General features: G+C 49.5%; 3 protein-coding genes across 7 annotated transcripts in view; 1 reads left to right on the forward strand and 2 right to left on the reverse strand.

Annotated features, from left to right (window-relative positions):
* Window positions 1–9,428: 9,428 nt before the first annotated feature.
* HSPB7 (heat shock protein family B (small) member 7) lies at window positions 9,429–15,169 on the reverse strand. The gene is made up of 3 exons (XM_083514767.1): window positions 14,821–15,169; window positions 12,415–12,551; window positions 9,429–9,781 (listed from the first exon to the last, which is right to left on the reverse strand). Exons 1-3 carry the CDS (start codon window positions 14,897–14,899, stop codon window positions 9,596–9,598), a joined length of 402 nt encoding a protein of 133 aa, XP_083370893.1. The 5' UTR covers window positions 14,900–15,169; the 3' UTR covers window positions 9,429–9,595.
* Window positions 10,333–22,702, reverse strand: part of FAM131C (family with sequence similarity 131 member C) — a 57,994-nt gene continuing 45,624 nt past the window's right edge. The window contains exon 7 of the transcript XR_014528755.1: window positions 10,333–12,129. The gene's annotated coding sequence lies outside the window, so the exon portion shown is untranslated. The remainder of the gene's footprint in view (window positions 12,130–22,702) is intronic.
* LOC310712056 (chloride channel protein ClC-Kb-like) overlaps window positions 15,451–22,702 on the forward strand; it is a 42,738-nt gene continuing 35,486 nt past the window's right edge. The window contains exons 1-4 of one of the 5 annotated variants that reach the window (XM_083514668.1): window positions 15,451–15,602; window positions 15,931–16,099; window positions 17,672–17,896; window positions 22,272–22,412. In XM_083514668.1, coding sequence (XP_083370794.1) covers window positions 17,863–17,896; window positions 22,272–22,412 — 175 coding nt within the window. In that variant the 5' untranslated portion in view covers window positions 15,451–15,602; window positions 15,931–16,099; window positions 17,672–17,862. Of the gene's footprint in view, window positions 16,124–17,671; window positions 17,897–22,271; window positions 22,413–22,702 lie in introns of all 5 variants that reach the window. The other 4 variants (XM_083514671.1, XM_083514670.1, XM_083514669.1 and 1 more) reach the window with 4 other exon arrangements.

Here is a 22,702-nt window from a genome sequence, read left to right on the forward strand (position 1 = left end):
CCCCCTCACATTTTCCTCTTCCTATTGTTATTGATTATTAATCATCATGATCGACTGCTATTTGTTCACCACTTTTTTGAAACAATCCCATCCCCCCGAACGGCTGCAATAATCGCAGTGAAAAAACTAACATCAATTTTTTAATTCCAATTTTTTAAAAAAAATATTTTTTCGCCCATGCATTCTTCTCCTTTCCATTTCTTTGTTCCTCTTCTTGTCCCCCACACTTTCTTTTCCTTTCGCCACCTTTTGCTCCACTCTTCATTTTCCGCCAGCAAACAAGAAGTTTCAAGAGAAAGAGAGGGAGAGAGGACTAAGATAAAGAGAATGCTGTTTAAAGTAAACTTTCCAGCTAGGCAGGTAGGTAAATACTATCAGTATAATGGACAAACAACTGGCGTAATGCTGGACAACAGCAGAATGATCACAAGGGCTGGGGTATTGTTTAGAGAAGTGGTGGTTGTTGTGATCCTGACTGTCTAAATGTTTTAAATTGTTTTAAGCTGATTTAACTTCTGTGTTTTTAAATTTGGAGGTTGTTTTTTTTTAATTAAGGAACATAGGTTGATCTCAGATTAGAAGAGCTGGGGAGAGCAGGAGAGACACAATCACAGTGGTTCAGGGCAGGGGAAGATATGGTTTTGGGGCAGGGGCAGGCCAGGCAAGGGGCACCAGGCCAGGTAAGGGGCACCAGGCACAGGCAGTTAGTGCCAGCCAGAAGTACCAGCCGAAGACTGGAGGGGCCAAGCCGTGTGACCTGAACCTGTGACACATGTTGGGCATACATCATCAGGAGTCATTGCTCAGCACCACAAAGCTTCAATGGCCGCGGCGCCTCCTCTCATCCTCAGGAGGAGTCTGCCTTTGATGCTGTGCCATGCTTGGGTATGCGGCTGCGGTTGCTGAATGCCAGCCTGGCTCTGAGTAAGACCCTCCTCATCCACGATCATATTACGAATGAGGAGGCTGATCTGGTCTGTATCAGCTGTGCCCACCTGTGTAAAGCTGGCAAAAATGTATAGGATGAGGGGCAAAAAATGTTGGATGGAGTGGATGCAGAATTCTGTCACATGTGGTGGACTTGTGATAAAGTAAAGACATTTTGGGAGTCAATTTATAACGAACTAAAGAAAATATTAAAATATACTTTCCCTAAAAGCCAGAAGCCTTTTTGCTTGGCTTGATGGGAAAGGAGATTAAGAAATCAGGCCAAAGATTATTTTTGTACAGCTGCTGCGAGGACTTTGTTGGCCCTAAACTGGAAATCACAAGAAATGCCTACTATTGCAGAGTGGCAGGCAAAAATGAGGGACTATGCGGAGTTAGCCAGGATCAGGATGGTCAGAAATTCCAGGACAGTTGGAGTAGATTTATTGTATACTTAAAGGATAACTGTAAAAATTTAAAGACATTAGCAGGTGTCAGAGCTGCTCCCAGATCCTAGCTCACAGAGGATCACGCTAGCCAGCGATCACTTTGTAAAAGTCTTTTATTGAGTTACAGTTTCCATTCTCAAGCTGCTGCGTGCAACTCTACGTCTTATGGGTTAGACCGGCGAAGCTCCGTCTGAGTCTCCGCCCCCTGTACACCAGCTAAATGCCCTAGCCTTACTCCACCTTTTCCGCCTGACCGTTCTTCTCTGGGTCCCTCTGCCCCCCGTGGTCTCTTCCTTCCGGGACGCTTCTGACGCTGACCCCCCGGACCCTTCTGTCTCCTTGCGTCGGGCTTTAGGACCTGGCTCCCTTTCCGGGCTGCTTACTGCGCCACCTTCCTGTGCATTTGAACTTGGCGCGCGCGCCCAACCTTCCACTCTCCGCCTGACCATTTCTTCGCTCCCCGATGGAGGTGTGGCCACTCCTGACTCATGCCCTCCCTCCTGCTGCGAGCTGCCAGAGCTCGATACCTGGCGCCCTTCCTCTCCACTGCGTTCTGTTGGTGATGCTGGTCCCGATTTCCAACTGCTGCTCTCTGAGCCCCCTCTGGACCCTTCTTCCTGGGGTGTCCCCCTAGGCTCCCCCCTTGCTCTGGCCACTGGTGCCCCTTCCTGTGAATCTTCTGATTCACTGGAAAGACTCGGAGATCTCGGGTCGTCGTCATCACTCATCTTTTCTTCTGCCTCCTCCCCTTCGCTCTCTGTTTCCTCCCTTGCCCTCGCCTCTGCTCCTGAACCCCTGACAGCAGGACTGAAGTAATTCCTACAATGTAGATAAGAGGTAAAAAGTTAAAATACGTGCTTGGATTTGTTAAGGGATACCAGCTGAAGGGAAGGAGGGAAGTCGCAAGCTCGGCAGAGCAAAAAGGTTTATATGTTGATTAATGTACTGTGAGAATGATTGTGTAAAGAAAATAATAAAAATTTATTGGGGGGAAAAGGAAGAGTTGAGAGTTGGGGAGCAGGAATTGCTGTGGTCTTTAGTGATCCTCTCTCTCCTGGCTCTCTGTCCATTTGTGGGGGATATAGTGTGTGTGTTCCTGGCACTGGGCAATTGGACCAATTGAGGATTCTGTTTGTTTAGCGCCCACCTTGCTGCCCAGCAGTCTCCCTGCCTGAGCTGACAGAGCTGGTCTTGGAGGCACGAAGGAGGACTCCCAGTCTGCTGCTTTCAGAGGACTTCAATATCTAAGGCCAGGTGTCTGGCTCTGGGGTGGCTCAGGACTTCATGGCTGCCATGATAATTATGGGGCTGCTGTCCCAACATGTCACCAGGCCAATGCATGTGACAGACCACACTCTGGACCTTCTTTTCTCAACCGATCAGGTGATTGGAAAGCGTGTGGGAGGGTGTTAACATCAGTCACTTGTCATGGTCCGATCACTTCTTGCTGAGATTTCGGCTTTCAGTACCCTTTGCCCTCTGCAGAGGAGGGTGGGTGGACTCCGCAGTGTGCCGCCTCAGAGGCTGATTGATCCAATGGATTTCCAGATGGCTCTGAGTGATTTTGGGGCTGATGGAGCTGGAGCTCCAGTCAAAACCCTGGCTAACCTGTGGAACATTCAAATGTTGAGACCGTGGGTAGGCAAACTAAGGCCCGGGGGCCAGATCCGGCCCAATCGCCTTCCAAATCCGGCCCACGGACGGTCCGGGAATTAGCGTGTTTTTACATGAGTAGAATGTGCCCTTTTATTTAAAATGCATCTCTGGGTTATTTGTGGGGCCTGCCTGGTGTTTTTACATGAATAGAATGTATGCTTTTATTTCAAATGCACCTCTGGGTTATTTGTGGGGCATAGGAATTCGTTCATTTTGGGCAGATGAAGGTGATGGATTATATGGAACTGGCGGAAATGACTGGCAGAATCCGAGACCAGGGAGAAGAGTCGGTGGAAGAAGATTGGAAGAAATTTAAAGACAAAGACTATTTACAGAAATACTGCAAAATTAATGAATGTTAGAATGATGTTGGATTGAAGTTAAGTGGTTTTTAGCAGCAATGTTAAAAGAAATATGTAAAAATGGATTGTTAACAGGTGATAATTTAAAGTTATTATATTTTAAGATAAAAGATTAAGATAAAATCAAAGAGGGAAAGGATTTGCTGAATTAACTAATTTGAACTGGAATACAAAAAAGGGAGGTGTGAGGAGGTCGGGGAAACAAGCAAATGAAAGATAAGACATGGAAAGACTAAATCTGTTTTTTAATTGTTTTTATCTTGTATTTTCATTGTTTTTATTTCTTCTTTCTTTTTTTGCTTATTTTTGTAATATGTTGAAACTTTAATAAATATCTTTTTTTAAAAAAAGGAATTCGTTCATTTTGCCCCCAAAAAAATATAGTCCGGCCCCCCACAAGGTCTGAGGGACAGTGGACTGTCCCCCTGCTGAAAAAGTTTGCTGATCCCTGGTTGAGACAACCGTGCCCCGAATGCCCTCTCCCGCTTTGTGGAGCCTTTGTGATGGCCAGGTAGATTCCCTTTCTGGTGCCATTATGGCAGGCTGTTGCCTCTCCTGACAGTCCCCCCCCCCTCCAGAAAGGGAGAGGACACGGTGACCTCTACACTCCTCTCCCTGTTGCACCAACACAATGCCAAGAGTGCCTGGTGTTACTATAAACAGACCCATCCCGGAGCCAAACACCAGGCGCCGGCGGCTTGTTTTGCAGACAAAACACAGGCCAGCTCTTTCTCACCTGCCCTGTCCACTAGGGAGGCCGGCCAAAGTCTTATGCAAGTGCACTGACCTCCCCACGTCCCATCCCCCCCACAAATCCCACACATTTTGGCCAAGTCAAATGTTCCAGGGGGAACCATCTTTATTTAATGTGGTGCCCTCAGAGCAAGGGGGTATCTCTCTTGGCGCCTGCCAGGCAGTTCAGGAGGCATCCACACAGAATGAAATGGCCGGTGGGCACACTTCCCTTCAAGCCATGTGTGACCAACCGCTAGATCAGCCTCCCAGAATTGCACCCTCCAGGACACTGTTATACACCAAAACATCTGGGTTGGGGATAGATGTTAGATGAGGCAGCCGGCCTCCTGCCACCCCCACCAGCAAATCAAAACAAATCCTTGCACTTTGAAATTGAGCTGTTAACGGAAAATCTGAGGGCTCTCTTGGACAAAAACAAAGACACCAACCAGGATAACTTGGAGCAAAACAGCAGCCTGTAGGCTTGGCCTTTATTGAACTGTTGCAACAGGGTATTCCCCTCACTTGCAAGAGAGAGGAAAGACCCAGAACAATGGGCTGCAAGACCTTATAAAAACTTTTGAAATTCCCCTCCTCTAACTCAAGCCCACCCCCAGAAACATCATGCATACATTTCAGAAAGGAGGGATTGACATCATGCATACGTTACAGAAAGGGTTGACATCATGCATACATTACAGAAAGGAGGGGTTGAGGGAGGAGTTGTGGTGGTAACCTGAGTGTCCCGTCACCCAGCTGGTTCCTCCTTTCCCCCTCCCCATGAGTACTTTCCAGGTGACAATGGGGAGTTTGCAGTTTCCTGCCCCCAGAGGGAAGATCTGATCATTGTCCTTTGTTTCAGCCTGTGGTGAATCCACTGTTCTTTGTGATTTTGATTGTCTTCTGTCTGGGATTATCAGGGTTGACATAGCAACTGGGCAGGGCTCCTGTGGATGTGCTGGGATGGTGAAGGGATTATGGCTGACCCGAAACCAAGCACCCCCCTTTGATAGTCCTTGTCACATGGAGTAAAAAATGGAACAGTGCAAATCCGATGTATGGTTGATTTTCTATGAATTTATAACAGAAATGTGGCGTATGTAGTGTGTGAGTGTGAGTGTGTGTGAAGTTTGTGCAAAAAGAATGATTGGGGTGGGGGGGTTCCTGCTACAGAGCGCTTTAGGATTCCAGCCTGATATGGTCCCCGCTGTCCTCATTTCTATGTGTGGGGATTTCCCCCCCCCTTCCCATGCAGAAGCATTTTGGTATAGTGCTTTGTGACACACTTCAGCTCACAAACAAGGTCTTCCTCGGATCTTGTCCCCAAGAGCGAACAGCGAGTCTCCTTGCAAAATAAACCAGTTGCGAAATAAAGCCACCAGACCCTTGCCACTGTTTTGACTGCCCCAGACTCACACAACCACCTGCCCTGGAATTTGTTTCCCAAAAGACAAGGGTTTTTTCTCCCTAGATATCCTACCACCACCCCCTCCCCAAAAAACGTGTTGTTGTTTTTTGTAGTGTCCTGCTTGTGAAACAACCCCCCCCCCCCGAATATGGCTCCCTCACCCACCCACCCTCCCCTCTTTTCATTGAGCCCCAGCTATGAGACCTGTTTTTTATTTCTAAGGACCTTCAGCGTGCAAGTGACCCTATTCAAAAAGATTTGCATTGCTAATTGTTTTCTGTTTCAGTTGCGGCTGCTTTAAATTATGGCTTTAAATTTGTTTGTGTGCTGTTGGATGCAGTTAGCAGTTCTGAGCTCCTCTTACATTCTGTTATCGGTTAAAATACTTTGTGCACCAGGAATCAGGAATGTGGTCTTGCTATTCAAATGCTGACCACGGCCAGTTGAGGCCAGCTACTAATTTATCCCCTTGGCTTCTTCCTTCCTTCCCACATTCTTAGAGTATGCAGTTGGGCTCACTCACTCGAGTCATATTCTGGAGCTAGGATTGCTCTGTTGCCTCCCAGGGCTCCGAATTGCATTGGGCTGGGGTCAGGGTTGACTCTGATCTGAACTTTGTGTGTTCCTCAGCTGAGTGGGTTGGAATGCACTTCCAACAGCCATGAATGGAGCCAGGACAGAATGGGAATAAACTGTAGCTGTGTTTGGCCATTGGGCAGAAGTCCCCTGGTGCCATTCACACCAAGGGGGAGACTTCTGTCTGTCTTCTGCCCAAAGGGCAAGGTGGCTCCGACTGGGATGTGGTTACTGCCCACCCTGTCGCTGCCCGAGCACAAGCCAGGCACAGGCGGGCAGCTGACCTCCCAGCTAGTAGTGCCTGTCTTTTGTCAGGGCAGCTATTTCCAGAGAGTGACTCACTCCTTCCGCCCCTCTCGCTTCTCAGGCCGTTGGCCCTCGGCCTACATGGGACAGAGCATCAAGGACGGACATCTCCACCACACACCCCCTTTTTTCCCCAGGGTCCACAAACTGAGAAAGACATTTGCTCCCAGATCCATCATTCCCCAGCAACTCTGATTTCTACAATATTCGCTTTTTTATTATTCTGCTTATGGGAAGCTCCCATTTATGGTGTGTTCCTGGGCTGGCAAGGGATTTTGCAAGCCATCGGTATCACCTAAGCCATGGGTAGGCAAACTAAGACCCGGGGGGCCGGATCCGGCCCAATCGCCTTCTAAATCCAGCCCGCGTACGTTCCGGGAATCAGCATGTTTTTACATGAGTAGGATGTGCTCTTTTATTTCAAATGCACCTCTGGGTTATTTGTGGGGCATAGGAATGCGTTCATTTTGCCCCCCAAAATATAGTCCAGCCCCCCACAAGGTCTGAGAGACAGTGGACCAGCTGCCTGCTGAAAAAGTTTACTGACCCCTGACCTAAGCGGTCAGGAAAAAAGCAAGATCCACTGGCTTAATTGAAAGTAAGTTACATGGGGCAACAGGGTCTAGGATTGCAGCTTTTATTTTCCTCCCCCCCCCCCAAATATGCCCCAGAACAACCCTGCTACAGAAAACGGGGCTCGCGTGTTGAGAACTGGGGTGGTGAAGTTTTTGCAATAGGGGAGAATCCCGCCCCCCATCCCATCCGCTTTAAATGGTGTGGCTGTGACCCTGGCCTCCCTCACCCCACGGCCACTTATTGAGGAATCAAAAAGGATTTCCCTGTTTGGTCCTTTTTAACAGCTTCAAATATCTCAGGAAGAAGAAAGACTTTGTATCTCATGCCAATTTGGCTGGTTTCTGCTTGATTGTTGAGATCATACAACCATTTCAATTGGGAAACTATTTAATAGAGATTATTTTTTATTAAAACCATTGAATGCGTTTTAAATGTGTTATAGGAATTCTAAGGTCTCATATATATATATAAATCGTATGTTCATAAAGTATATAAACCACGTGTCTGAAATAGTACAGGAGAGCAATCCTGAAGCCATTTTGACTCTCCCAAACCATTTTGACTCTCCCAATGACCTCAGATATTCTCCCCATTGTCTCTTTGCTCACAACTCCTGTCTTTAGGGCGTATTTGTGTATAAATAGGGTGAGCCTGTGACCTGGATTCAGGAACTAAGTATTTAGCATCTCAGAAGGAATGGCCAGGATACCCAGGTCAAGCAATCAGTGACCATTATCAGATATCCTGGCAAACAGGTTTTCTGCTGTTGACCGCCCCCTGTGTTGTATTTCTGCTGGGGACCACCTCTTTCTGTGATGTATGTTGGATGTTTGGGGGGGGGTCTTGAGCGACAGGGGAGGCAATTTCAAAAGTCTATACAGTGGTACCTCGGGTTACAGACACTTCAGGTTACAGACGCTTCAGGTTACATACTCCTCTAACCCAGAACTAGTACCTCAGGTTAAGAACTTTGCTTCAGGATGAGAACAGAAATCATGCTCCGGCGGCGTGGCAGCAGCAGAAGGCCCCATTAGCTAAAGTGGTACTTCAGGTTAAGAACAGTTTCAGGTTAAGAATGGACCTCCGGAACGAATTAAGTACTTAACCTGAGGTACCACTGTATAAGAGCTTGCACACCGTTGTTCTGGGTGCCTCTCTCCCTCCCTGCGTGGGAGGGGTGAGGACTCTGTTGCAACAGTTTAATAAAGATCAGGCTTACTAGTTAATAATAATAATACTGTAATAATAAGCACCCCCTTCGCTTGGGATTTCCCAGCAACTGGACCTCAAAGGCCGGGTGCCTGTGGCAGCCAAGGCAGAAAATTGAGGGCTTGCCTCGCAAGACGAAAAGAATCCGTTCTGTGATTCTCTTCGTCTAGCGGTTTTTTCGTCTTGCGAAGCAAGCCCATTGACGGATTAGCACTATTAGCGGCTTTTAGCGGCTTATCTGCTGATCGGATCAGCTGATAAGCGGCTTAGCAGCTTAGAAAAAGGGGGGGGGGAAACCCCGCAGGAACTCGCAAGACATTTTTGTCTTGCAAAGCAAGCCCATAGGAGATTCGTTTTGCGAAACACCTCCAAAACGGAAAACTCTTTCGTCTTGCGTCTTGCGGGGCACCACTGTATGATGCCTAGGAGTTGCTAGACCAGAGGAGGCTGCTTTGTCCTGAGTCAGGCCAGGCATGGGGTCCACCTAGCCAACAATGGACTTTAGTCATCTTGCATAATATGGCACCCTAAGCATGGCCAAAGTTAGGTGTGTGTCCCGATGGAACTTCTCCATTCTGGGTTTTCTTATTTTGTACCTGCTCGCTGCCCTGTGCAGCGGAGCTGCCTGCACTGCCCTGAATCCCTCGCTGATCTAGCTCAGCGGTGTCTGCACTGACTTGGCAGCGGGACTCTCTCCCAGCCTTGCCGGGAGATGCTGCCAGGGATTGAATCTGGAGCCTTCTGCATGCCCAGCACGTGCCCTGCCATTGAGCTACTACAGCCCTTTCCCTCCACGGATTTTCTAATCCCCTTTTTAAATCCATCCATGTTGGCGACCGTCGCTACATCTTGTGGCGGTGAGTTCCACCGTTCAATCCTGCTTTCTCTTATCTGTCCTGAATCTCCCAACATCCAGCTTTGCTGGATGACCACGGGTTCTAATGTTATGAGAGAGGGAGACAAAGTACTCCCTAGCCAGCTTTCCCCGTGCCGTGCATAATTTTGTAGACTTTTAGCATGTCCCCTTTTTACTTGGCCTTTTCCTTAAACTATAAAAACCCCGAATGCTACAGCAATATCCTCTTTGAGGCGAAGCAACCAGAACTCTACCCTAGGATTCCCACACATGCAGAGACGAACGTGATGACCCTCCTTCCCTTAGGGGAAAAAATTCTCTGAAAAGAAACAGTCGCCCACAAGAGAAAAAGCAGATGTCACACCAGCTACCGGTATCCCCAATAATTTATAACAAACCAAAGGCAATCTATTATATACAAAGGAGAACGGCCAATGGGGGGGGGGGAGTGGTGAGCCCAACCCCTTCCAAAACCAACCAACCCCCCCTCACCCCCAGGCCGTCCCCCCAGTTGCTGTGGGGCGATGGGGGATGCTCAGATTTTGATTTCAGTCCGGAAGGTCTGTTGGACCTGCTCGATGTGCTTGCCGGGGCGTTTTTGAGCCTTGATGGTCAGGGAGCCGTCCCCGCCCAGGGCAGAAGTGACGGAAGTGGGGTCCACGTCCTCAGGCAGCTGGCATTTGTGGGTGAAGGTGTTCATGATGGTCCCGTCCGCTGCCAGCTGAGCGGGGCAAAGAGAGAGGAGAGAGGAGTCAGCGGGGGCCTTGGCTGGGGACGGTTAGTCTGCCTCCCTTTTCCCTCTGAGGATGGGTCATCCTTTAGCACAGCAGGCCCTGCGGAACTCCCTGCCACAGGAATCGTCACTGCTGTCTTTTAGATGTCTCCTGAAAAACGTGTTACTGCTCAGGCAGGACTTTCATAGAATCATAGAATCATAGAGTTGGAAGAGACCACAAGGGCCATCGAGTCCAACCCCCTGCCAAGCAGGAAACACCATCAGAGCACTCCTGACATATGGTTGTCAAGCCTCTGCTTAAAGACCTCCAAAGGAGGAGACTCCACCACACTCCTTGGCAGCAAATTCCACTGTCAAACAGCTCTTAGTGTCAGGAAGTTCTTCCTAATGTTTAGGTGGAATCTTCTTTCTTGTAGTTTGGATCCATTGCTCCGTGTCCGCTTCTCTGGAGCAGCAGAAAACAACCTTTCTCCCTCCTCTATGTGACATCCTTTTATATATTTGAACATGGCTATCATATCACCCCTTAACCTCCTCTTCTCCAGGCTAAACATGCCCAGCTCCCTTAGCCGTTCCTCATAAGGCATCGTTTCCAGGCCTTTGACCATTTTGGTTGCCCTCCTCTGGACTTTGTCACTGTGATTTCTACCAACCAGCATTTATTGATGCTTTCATTTATTTTGTTGTGATTTTTTGGGTGGTGTATACTGTACCACCTTCCTGTATTTTTATGGAATCATAGAGTTGGAAGGGACCCAAGGGTCATCTAGCCCAACCCCCTGCAATGCAGGAATCTCAGCTAAAGCATCCATGAGCTGCCTATAAATAGTTCAATCCATCTGCCTATAAATAGTTCAGTCAATCAGTTTAGGGCCATGACCACAGAGATGGGTTGCAGTGGTGTATAGGGGAGGGCAAGGAGTCTCCCTAGTGGGGGATGGGGGTGGGCTCTAGAGCATGGGCAGAGGGCAGGGGGATGCAGCCTCCTTGCGGAAGCTCAGCCAATCAGGACCTGGAAGGGAGACACTGAGTGGTATGCATTGCTAGCCTTACTCAGAGTAAGCCCATTGACATTAAGGGATGTGACTAACTGAACTCCAGGAGTTTCATTGCCTGACTCCCCCCTCCCCCCCCAAAAAAAGAATCCTGGGAACTGTAGTTTGCTAAGGGTGATCTGTATTGGGTGAACTACAGTTCTCAGGATTCTTTGCAGGAAAGTCATGTGTTTTTAAATGCATGACGTATATGCAGCTGTCCAGTTTTCAGCTCTTGCTACACTGCGATCCTTGTGGTACGTGGGTGTCCCTGATAGAAACCACACCTCCCTGCCTCAGTTGCCTGGTCTGTACAATGGGGCCAACTCATCCTGCTTCCACAGCCTCACTGCCCAACGCCAAGCTCTCCAAGTCGCCCCTTCTCCCGTCAGACCCCCTGGGGACCCCAAACCAGAACAGGTGCACCCACTTCCTGGCCCGCAAAGCTCATGTCTTCCTCCCAAAATCCCTCCAGGATTTTCAAGGCATCCAGAGAGCGAGGGAGATGGTTCAGTGCTTCTGTCACCATGCCTACTGTCTGGAACATTGCGTTCCCGCCCCGGAGGAGTGGCAGCAGGAGAGAGCACTGTGTCCCCAACATAGGCAGAGAGGATTTGTCACTGGGGAAGGATGCCAGGCAGACAGGGAGAGAAAGTCCAGGAGGAGCCCCCCCTCCCCCACTCCCTGGCAGCTTCCTGGGTGCCCTTTCTTATGCCAGCAACATCCAGCACCTCTGCAAAAAGGGCACTGGTTGACCCCATCTCATTTCGGGCTGAAAGCACTTTTAAGCACCCGGCTTCCCCTAAGAATTCTGGGAACCATAGTTTGCCCCTCAGGTTTCTGATTGGCCACTGTGAGAGCAGGCTGCTGGACGTATCCTGCAGTACCCTCTTAATTCCCAACTACAGTTCCCTTAATCCTTTGGGGGAAGCTATGCTCTTTAAAAAAGGGACTCAGGTGGTGCTGTGGGTTAAACCACAGAGCCTAGGACTTGCCAATCAGAAGGTCGGTGGTTCGAATCCCCGCGACAGGGTGAGCTCCCGTTGCTCGGTCCCTGCTCCTGCCAACCTAGCAGTTTGAAAGCACGTCAAAGCGCAAGTAGCTAAATAGGTACCACTCTGGTGGGAAGGTAAACGGTGTTTCTGTGCGCTGCTCTGGTTCGCCAGAAGCGGCTTAGTCATGCTGGCCACATGACCCGGAAGCTGTCTGCGGATAAACGCCGGCTCCCTCGGCCAATAAAGCGAGATGAGCGCCGCAACCCCAGAGTCGGCCACGACTGGACCTAGTGGTCAGGGGTCCCTTTACCTTTACCTATGCACATTAAAGTTACGGTGTGTCCCCCAGCCCCAAACTCAGAGGCTCTTTGGGAATAGATTTTGCCCTAAGAAGGTGGAACAGTTGGTCTGGAGGGGAGCTGGGCACCCCTGTAGTCCACCCTTCCTTCCCCAGATCCTTTGGACCACAGTTCCCATCAGCCCCAGCACCGCACCGCTGAGGCTCATGGGAGTTGTAGTCCAGAGCTCCCTTAAAAGCTATTTCCTGCCATATCTAAGAGGAGGGGGAGGACTCGGAGGGGTCTCTCACCTTCTCTGCGTGGACTTCAATTTGGTTTTTTGACGTGGTGATGATGATGTCTTCGGGAGAGAAGTCGCTGACGTCCACTGCAAACTGGTACGTGTCCCCCAAGGTTTTGATGTTCCCCATCCCTCCAGCACGGCCCGCTGTGAAAAAGAGGGACAAAGTCGACGTGAACCCCAGATCCCTCGGCACAAGGATCTGTTCCCGGGGCCACGGAAGGGTTCAGAGCCTTGGCCCGAAACTGGAAGCGAGAAGAATTACCGACGAAAGAAGAATGGAGGATGAAATTGATGGACTATGCAGAATTAGATAAACTAACAGGAAGGATTCGAAACCTTCGGGACCAGAGATTCTCAGGAGACTGGAGTAAATTTACGGATTATTTGAAAAGTGATTGTGATGAACAGATTACGCTGGTAGGTTTGCGAGAAGTTTGGTATGGCGAATTATTTGAAATATTGCAAAAAAGATAATGAGGAGAATTATTAGTTAAAGATAATTAAAGGTAATATGAAATTAAGAAATGTATAATAAGTGATAAGAACGGAAAATCCTCAGAGGTGTTGACGGAAGTCCAAAAAAATGTATTGTATAAGATGAGAAGTTCTGTTGTATGAATGTTAATTAATATGTTAAAAACTAATAAAAAATTGTTTGTGTGTGTATATATACAGTGATACCTCAGGTTAAGTACTTAATTCGTTCCGGAGGTCTGTTCTTAACCTGAAACTGTTCTTAACCTGAAGCACCACTTTAGCTAATGGGGCCTCCTGCTGCTGATACTGGAGAAAGTGGACAGAGAGACAGGTGTCCTCCCTCGCTCTCTGAATACTGGAGCTGGAAGTGAGAGAACCAGTTTGTCTGTTTATTTGTTTATTTATTTATATTTATATTTATACTTATACCCTGCCCTCCCCAGCCAAGACTGGGCTCAGGGCGGCTAACAACCAGTAATAAAAACAAGTTGATTAAAACACAATTTAAAAAACAAGATTAAAATAAAAGTTTAGAGGATTCAGGACAGAGAAAAGGAAACCAAGTGACAACAGTTAAACTGTGGAACTCCCTCCCACAGGAGGCAGCGATGCCGAACAATTTGGGTGGCTTTAAAAGAGAACTGGACAAATTCTGGAGGACAACAAAGTGAATCATGGTCACTGTTCACATTGGCAATGCTCTGCACTCACAGCCAGAGGTCGAGATGCTCTGGTTTCCCATGGGGCAGGGGCTTCTGGTCAGCTACTCTAAGGACAGGAGGCTGGGCTACATAGGTGGGGTCCCTTTGGCCTGATCCACTACACTGCACTGACCAGGTCCAGAGTGCCAGATCCTATCACACCTCCTTGGGCCACAGAAAAGAGCCCCAGAGTGGAGCATCAGTAAGAAAATCAGCAGATGTCTACCCCAGCTGCCCTCCCTCCCCCCCAGTATTGTTTCAGGCTTGTTCCTGTCTGAATAAGGGAAGGGCAGTGGTTGTTCAGTGGTTAGAGCTTTGCCCGCAGAACGCCCCAGGTTCAGTTTCCCATGGCGGCATTTCCAAGCAGGGCTGGGAAGGAGTTGATACTGAACAGGATGGAACAGTGGCTGGACTCAGCTGAATGCAGCTTCCTGTGGTCCTATGCAGCCAAATGACCTCTGCCTGAGACCTTGGGAAGCTCCTCAGAGGCGGAGGGAGGAGAAAACAGTCTGAGAGACTTCACAAAATAGTCAAAATAAAAAAATTCCTTCCAGTAGCACCTTAAAGACCAACTAAGTTAGTTCTTGGTATGAGCTTTCGTGTGCATGCACACTTCTTCAGATACCGCGTGCATGCACACGAAAGCTCATACCAAGAACTAACTTAGTTGGTCTTTAAGGTGCTACTGGAAGGATTTTTTTTATTTTGACTATGGCAGACCAACACGGCTACCTATCTGTTCACAAAATAGCTCCTTCTGTCCTAGGGAGCCCCGTCCAACCTGAAGGTCCAATTGGGTTAAGGATGGAATGATCTGCATCTTTGGATCCTTCCAGTTTATCGTTTACCCCTTTGGAAGTTCAGTGCTCCACATTAGTTTGCAAATTCTTTTTATAAATAAAGTCGCTGCAGAAAATTGCCAGCATTTTAGTGCCGTATCTCCTAATATATTTTTGGTTGGCTCTGTTGCGGTTCAAGACGTGAAAACGTGGGAGCAAATTTGCCTTAGAAGCCACATCCCCCTTCAGATCACCTTTACACCACTTTTAACAGTCTTGGCTCCCCTCCCAAAGAATCCCAGGAAACGTAGTTTACCCACCACAGCGCTGCCCTCAACAAACTACAGTTCCCAGGCTGCTTTGAAGGAAGCCATGCACTTTAAAGGTATGGTGTGGACAGGATCACACCCAGGCACACACACAAACGCACACGCCCCGTTCCCACAGCCGCCTTGCCTGAGAAGCCCAGGGGCTCGCTGCGTGGCCTCAGGAAGCCCCCAAAATTGTCGCCGAAAATCCCGTGCGCCTTCTCCATGGCAGCGAGCCTTGCTTGAGGAAAGAGCTGCGCCCCCAACAGTGGCTTCGACCTCTCCGAAGGGGCTTATCCGGGAGAAAGAAAAGGAGGCTCCCTAATTCAAGCTGCCCAAGGCGTCTGGAGGCACCCAAGTTGGGTGGGCAAGGAGAGAGAGCAACTCCCTTCCCTGTTCAGCCCTTTCTGCTCTGCTCTGAGTCACTCTTGGGTGCTCGTGAGGGACTTCAGCCACAGCTGCAGCGCATATAAAGGCGCTCCGAGCCTCTGGGCCGACTTCCAGGCCTCTTGTCAAAGTCTCTAAATTTAGGCACTCTAGCATCATCACTCCCTCCAACCATCCCACTGGAAAGTTTCCCCGGTGGATTGGGGGGGGGCGGACACGGGCTCCAAACAAACAAGGTTGGGGAGATGGGGAGGAGAGGCAGCGTCATGGCTAGCATTCCTGCCGGCCTGGATAATAACAGCTCCCCCCAGCGATTAGCCCTGCCTTCCAAAAAAAGGCGCATGAGTGGGCATGCGAGGCTGCCAAGGGATTGGGGTGCGGCGGGGAGGGTGAGTTGGTAGGACAGGAGGCAACAAAAGCAGATCCTAAAAGAACGATTCTCTGAGCTGGAGCAGAGAGAACCACTGGGATCTGGGCTGGCAGATCAAGACCTTGGGGACAGGACGTCGGGCGAGCCCCACAGACAACCGACCACAAAATCATGTAATTGTAGAGATAAAAGGGGACCCGAAGGGTCATCTAGTCCAACCCCCTGCAGTGCAGGAATCTCAGCTAAAGAATCCCTGACAGACAGCCATCCAACCTCTGCCTTTAAATTTCCAAGGAAGGAGAGTCCACCACCTCCCAAGGGTGTCGAACAGCTCTTGCTGTCAGAAATGTCTTCCTTATGTTTAGTCGGAATCTCCTTTATCATCTTGGTCACCCTCCTCTGCACACCTTTTAGTTTGGTGTGTGTGGTGGTCTCCAGAAGTGGGCACAGTAGATCTGGATCTGGCCAACTGAAATCGACCAATTCCTTGTCATATCCTAGCTCGGTCATGTGAGTCACTGACAGGAGTGTTGCTGGTCATTCCTGGAATTGGCAAGGCTCACTTGACGATTATGAGAAACGTCAGCCCGGCTGATGGAACTCTCCGCCACTGGAGATTCAGCAGGACTTGCCTTCTGTGCCAACGTTTAAATTCCTCCTAATCCGTCAGGTAAGAAGACATCCTTCCAAAATGGTTCGTTGATGTCCTTTTTTAAACTTTTTAATATGGTTTATATTTTTACTGCTGTAAACTGCTTTGATAGATATATATATATTTACGATACAGCAATATACAAATATTTTAATAAATAAATAAAGGACCAGCGCCAAGTCCAGGATCCTGCCTTGGCATTGGCCAACCTGATGCTTCTTCCTAAACAGGGCCCTGAGCACAACAACAATTCTCCCTTTTTGCTGTTCCCTGCAATAGGATTCATAAACATTTACTGGCTCCAGTTAAGGCCTAGCCAGTGCGACTAGTTTGTGCCTACTGCTTTTGCTTGACTTGGCGTCGTCCAACAGAAAAATGTATATATTATATATACCATAGCCAGGGCTGTCTTAAGCGTATGGGGCGCCAGGGTGCAAAGATGTGCCCGGCAATGCCCCCCCCCCAGGTTGCCCAGTTCCAGGTGCGCAGGAGAGTGGAGTCGACCGACTGCCTCAGCGACTCGCTGGCTCGGTTGCCCCAAACTTGTGGTGCTCTGACTGACGGGCTGGCTCTTCCCCGGACTCAACTCTCAGGCCCCGGACTCTCGGCCTGGTGCCGCTGAGAGCCCAGTGTCTGGGTGCCCCACACCCCCAGAGCCTATGAGTAAGATGGCCCTGACCATAGGTCAGTAAGGGGAGTAAAAAAAGCTAAAGGACCACCTGATAGTTAAGTCTGGTCACAGACGACTCTGGGTTTGTGACGCTCATCTCGCTTTACAGGCCGAGGGAGCTGACATTTGTCCGCAGACAGTTTTTCCGGGTCATGTGGCCAGCAGGACTAAGCCGCTTCTGGTGAAACCAGAGCAGTGCACGGAAACGCCGTTTACATTCCCGCCGGAGCAGTACCTATTTATCTACTTGCCTTTTGTGCTTGCTTTCGAACTGCTAGGTTGGCAGGAGCAGGGACCGAGCAACGGGAGCTCACCCCGTCGCGGGGATTCGAACTGCCGACCTTCTGATCGGCAAGGCCAAGAGGCTCAGTGGTTCAGACCACAGCGCCACCCACATCCCTCAGTAAGGGGGGAGGGACAGCTAAATCAAGCATGCTCCCTTTCAAACAAGTCCAAAGGAAACCTGTTTGATTTGCATCTTGCCTCCTGAAAGAACGTTTAGAAGTTATTCCCAAAGAATTGCGAGGCTCAGGCTGGAATCCAACAGGGGAAGCAGCGATGCGCAAAGCCTCACCTGTACAACTCCTGCCTGCCTTGCAGCCCGGGGTGGGGGGATGAAAGGGGACGCCGTGAGCATTGGGGGAGGCAGTGCCAGACCCCCCCCCCCAATCTTGCATCCTTCGCCCATTTAAGGTTCCCTTTCCCAGCTCGCTCCGAGGGATCCCGGGCCAATTCCACCCCGGGGCGCTTCCGCGCACCCGGCCGCCCGGAATGTGCCTCGGTTGCGCGCTGGGAGGGCTGAGATGAGACAGGCGGCTCGGAGGAGGAGGAGAAGGGGCTGGATCAGAGCTAAATCCGGCTTGCTTGGTCACCGTCCCGGCTCAAGCCTGAGTCACCCTTTGCTGGCGCGCTCTTGCCAGGGACGCCTGCCAATGTCACGCCGATCGCCCTCCGCTGCTTCCCGCAGGAGACCCGCTGGGGAACGCTCGCCCTTAAGCCCGGAGCCCGGCAGGCTCCTCCTTCGGGTGGCGCCGAGGCACAGAAATCATTCACGCGTTACCTAGTGGGGGCATATTTGGGTGCGGAGGCAAACTGGCCCTGCCCCCCAGGGATGCCAACTGGAATAAAACATTGGGGGAGGGCAGGTAAGTCCCTCATAATCTTTTTTTTTTTAATATAGAATTTTTATTGAATGATTTTATGTTACAAAAAACATTACCACCATACTACCACAAAATATTACTGAGAAATAAAAATGACATGCATCAATATTTTGTTTGTTCTTTCTTATTTACCGTCTTATTTCCTCTCAAACATTTCATACAAAACACCCACCCGCACACAAAAAATAATAATGAAAATAATGAAAATAAATATTCCCCCCCTTTTATCTTACAAAATCTTTTCTTCAGTTTTGACTTCCCGTCAAGTCCCTTCGCATATGTTTTATCTTACAATTGAATGTACCCCAAACAACAAACCTCCACACAATCAATCTCACACACGCACACCATTTGAATGGCAATACACATCAACTTGGGGGGGGCAGTCCCCTCAAAGATTTTATTGGGGGGGGCGATGGTACCTTGGCCCCTAGGAGTTGGCTCCTATGCTGTCCCCCTGTATTTTCTTTCATAAAACATATATACTCTTTGATTTGCAAAAATAAAAGCAAATTATCAGCGGCTATTTAAAACGTCGAAAAAATTTAAACCAACTGATTAAAACCATGTCAACAGTCTGGGTATCTGTAGAAACAAAAATGGTGGGGTTTTTTTTTAAAGCGGGCACACAAAAAAAAACCATCTTGAAGGCACCTGACATCAATAGGCAGGGAGTTTCAAAGTGTGGGCGCTGCTGTGCTATCTGACACAGTTCTCCCCAACAGTGGCGTAGCGTGGGGGGTGCAGGGGGGGCCGGGCGCAACATCTGGGGGGGCGCGCTCGCACTCGCAGCTCTCTGCCCCTACCGGGTTAGGGGGCACAAATTACTTGCCTTGCCCCAGGTGCTGACAACCCACACTACGCCACTGCTCCCCAAGGCTTGGGAAAAGATGGGGCTCACATTTTCCAGTTAAAAGGGATGGTTTTTTCTGCCTGCGGCCTCTCGCTCTCCCTGCCCCATTTCCAGGAGACTTGGGGGAGCTGCTCTCTTGCAGACTGGTCCTGCTTGCAGACTGCCCTTGGGGGGCATCTGGCTGGCCATGGGGACTGAAAGCAACAGGCTGAACTACAAGGGCCCTGGGCCTGATCCAGCTGCCTCTCCTGATGTTCTTATGTCTCTCGGCAGAGGAGAGGGAGCTTGCCTCTCTGCCAGGTACACAATGGGGACCATTCAGCTCAGCAACCCAGCACGGCCTTTAACAAGGAGGCACTGAGTGATGGGGGCATTTTCCATCCTGCAACAAGTGGTTCAGGGGTATGTCGTCTCTGCCCCCTCACCCATTATTGAGGAGAAGTGCATGGAACAGGTCTCGGTGTTTCGATTTCTGGGAATGGAGTTGAGAGATGACCTAACCTGCGGAGAAAACAGTAAAGACCTGATGAAGAGAGCACAGCAGAGGTTATATTTTTTGAGAATCCTCCGGAAAAACAATCTCTCAAAGGAACTGTTGATGGCATTTTACTGTTGAGAGTGTATGAACTTATGGTCTGTGTGTGTGGTTTGGGAGCTGCACAGTCAGGGAAAAACCAATGCTGTCCAGGGTTGTAATGACTGCGGAGAGAATAATTGGCTGTACTCTTCCCACCTTGGATCAAATCTATGCTTCCAGGTGCTATAAGAAAGCTGCAGAGATAGCGCAGGATAGTGCGCACCCCGGAAATTATATCTTTCAGCTTCTGCCTTCTGGAAGAAGGTTCAGGGTTATAAAGACTAGGACTAGCCGCCTGCGAAACAGTTTCTATCCAAATGCGATTTTGGTTTTAAACACAGTGTAAGGAGTCTCTATGGGAGTGTATTGTATTTTAAAAATGGGATATCAGAGTTTTTAGAGGGGTAACTGGCTGGATAAGGGACGCAGGTGGCACTGTGGGTTAAACCACAGAGCCTAGGACTTGCTGATCAGAAGGTTGGCGGTTTGAATCCCTGCGACGGAGTGAGCTCCCGTTGCTCAGTCCCAGCTCCTGTCAACCTAGCAGTTCAAAAGCACATCAAAGTGCAAGGAGATAAATAGGTACCGCTCCGGCGGGAAGGTAAACGGCGTTTCCGTGCACTGCTCTGGTTCGCCAGAAGCAGCTTAGTCATGCTGGCCACATGACCTGGAAGCTGTATGCTGGCTCCTTCGGCCAATAAAGCGAGATGAACGCCGCACCCCAGAGTTGGCCACGACTGGACCTAATCGTCAGGGGTCCCTTTACCTTTTAACCAGGCTAGGATAGCAGGCTTGTTGGTTTTTGAATGTCTGATGTAGATTTTGTTGTTTTTTTCAATTTCGTTGTTCTGTAGGGGACAATGACAATAAAGATTATTGTATCGTATCATTCAAACATACCCCCAGCGCCACCCCCAGTTACAGAGTTGGTGGTGAGGGGGCATATTTAAAGGCCACAAGTATTGTCCCATCCAGAGCAGGCAAAAGCAAGTCCCATCTAGTCCAGCACCTCTCTCTGTCCTCGCAGTGGCCAGCCAGATGCCCCAAAGGGAATAATAGAATCATAAGATTTGTAGAGCTGGAAGGGAACCCAAGGATCATCTAGTCCAGCCCCACAAGCAGGACCGGAGCAGAGCAGCAGCAGCACTCTTCCCTTTGTGATGCCCACCAACTGACTTTCAAGGGTATTTTGCCTCCAACAGTGGAGAGCGTAGCCATTGCGGCTTGCAGCCATGAATTTGTCTAATCCTCTTTCAAAGTCCTCCATGTCAGTGACCATCACTGCTTCCTGTGGGAGGGAGTTCCATAGGTTAACTATGCACATTGCAAATAATGTGCTTTCGTGTGTTGTTTTCACTGATGCCCCCTTTCCCCCAAACTAATGCATTTCCGTTGTGTGGCTGGGGAATTATATCATGAAGTTCAGAGAAGCAGTTTCTCACTGAAACACAAATAAAACTGAGTCTCTTGCCACCACCCCTCCTTATTTATGATGCTTACAGAGGAGAAAGGAAAGCGCGGAGGCACAGCAAGGCCCTGCCCACACAGCCCCACTGCCCTTGGCTCTGTCTTTTGGTCACGCAAGAGTGTGGCGCGTACTTTTGGGAACTGGAATGCAGGCATGTACTCCGCAGATGAGCTCCTGCAACTGAAATCAGATGCTGGCCCTCGAATCTGGCTCAGACGACACCCTTGTGGTGTAGGAGGGCTGGATCCCAGCGCAGGCAAGCTGCTCTTCCCTCGCAGCCCTTTTCCTTGCTCCTGAGTTGTTGCCAGGCCAGTTTCTTCCAGCTCAAGTCTGCCTGGATCCCTGAAGGGCACTTTCTGCAAGGTCCCAAATCACCTGCAGATGGTTAGAGGTCAGAGAGAGGGGTGTGGTGGGGAGGGAGGGAGACAGGTGTGTTCTCTGGCTAGCGCAGGTGCAGAGAGACAAGATCCCGGAGAGGACACACCAGGACTTTCCCACCAGGGAGGCAGGGTAAGTCTTTTGCACGCTCTAGGGTTGTAGCGGGTTAACTCAGGCAGCCACCTGTGACTTGGGCACTTACCTGGGATTCAGCCCATTAAACAGAGCAGGTCTTACTCTTGTGTAATGCAGCCTAGGGCAGAGCTGTGGGAGTCTCTTGCAGAAAACCCCCTGCAAGGGGGTCTTTAAAGAAGACTCTTGGTTGCTCCCGTAGCTGAAACGACAAGGGTTGCTCAGGGGGGTTTGTTGGGGTTAATTCTTTCCCGTTTGGTGGTTTTCAAGAAGAGACAGCAGCCGTTGCCATGAATTCCTACCTGAGGCTGAAAGAGGAGAAGGAGATGTAAATTGTTAGCATTTTCTCTTAGAAATAAACCCTGTGGGAGGTGGGGGGGGGGGGCTTTGACTTTCTGAATTTTTGAGTGATTTGGAAGCCCAACCCTATGCTAAGCAGGAAGGTCCGCTTTGCAGGGTTTACTCTGAGCTAAAGTGTGCACAGGATTGCAGCCTCAGGAACTTCAGAATATTTCATGTTTACACTTAAAATTATGCAGGGGGTCTACCTGGATCGGCCTGTTTTATGTTATACCGAAGTTGTGGCCCGCGACTCCAGGTGCTAGTGGAATACTCAGAACTCAGTTGTGCGGAGAAAAGGCGCTCTGTGCATGCCTAGAGGCACTCTTTCCCTCGTGGTTCGCACATTCCATGGCAATGTGGGGCTGAGTTTACCCAGGTCTAGGCTTGAATGAGCCGGAAGAGGGCCAAGGATGGATTTAGGGGAAGGGCCCAGAGTTGCTTACTCAGTGAATTCAGCAGCACAGAGCCCCACAGAGTTGCACCAATTGCCCACAGGATCACAACTCCCACAGAGTTGGGAGGAATGGGGCAACAAATTTGGTCTTCAGCCTTTTCTCCCTGCCCCACCATGTAGTCACCTGCTGGGAACCTTCCCCATTTTCAACAGGGGGTGCTTGCCAGCCCTATCAGAAGATGGATGCAGAAGGTCAGCAGAAGAGAAAGGATGGAAGGGAGGAGGAGGAAGAGCGGATTCTGATGCTGGAGCAGAGTTGGAAACCTTGGCCAAAAACCCGGAGGAAGATCAGAGGTAAGGGGAAAGGAATCTGGGGATCTATAAGAGTCAGAGGATCCCCTGGGTGGTTATGCAGAGACAGGTTCCCTGTGCCGCGTCCAAGCTGGTCCTCAAAACCTTCAGCTGCTGGTGGGAATGCAGGAAGAATCAAGGCAAATAAGAGAAAGTCCTTTTTCAAACAGTGACCGCCACCAACCTAGATCGCTTGAAAAGAGGATCAGACAACTTCATGGAGGAGATGGCAATAATAATAATAATAATAATAATAATAATAATAATAATAATACAGTAATTCCGCTCAGTCT

The sequence above is a fragment of the Podarcis liolepis genome (genome assembly GCF_965112155.1).
Source record: "Podarcis liolepis genome assembly, chromosome: 7".
Lineage (NCBI taxonomy): Eukaryota > Metazoa > Chordata > Lepidosauria > Squamata > Lacertidae > Podarcis > Podarcis liolepis.

What these genes read in the sequence shown, in the direction of transcription:
- HSPB7 (XM_083514767.1), bottom strand. Translation starts at nt 14,899, where the DNA reads ATGGAGAAGGCGCACGGGATTTTCGGCGACAATTTTGGGGGCTTCCTG. An exon ending in CGAGCCCCTGGGCTTCTCAG is followed by an intron (nt 12,552 to 14,820) that starts GCAAGGCGGCTG and finishes TCTTTTTCACAG; the next exon opens with CGGGCCGTGCTGGAGGGATG. An exon ending in TTGAAGTCCACGCAGAGAAG is followed by an intron (nt 9,782 to 12,414) that starts GTGAGAGACCCC and finishes TGCCCCGCTCAG; the next exon opens with CTGGCAGCGGACGGGACCAT.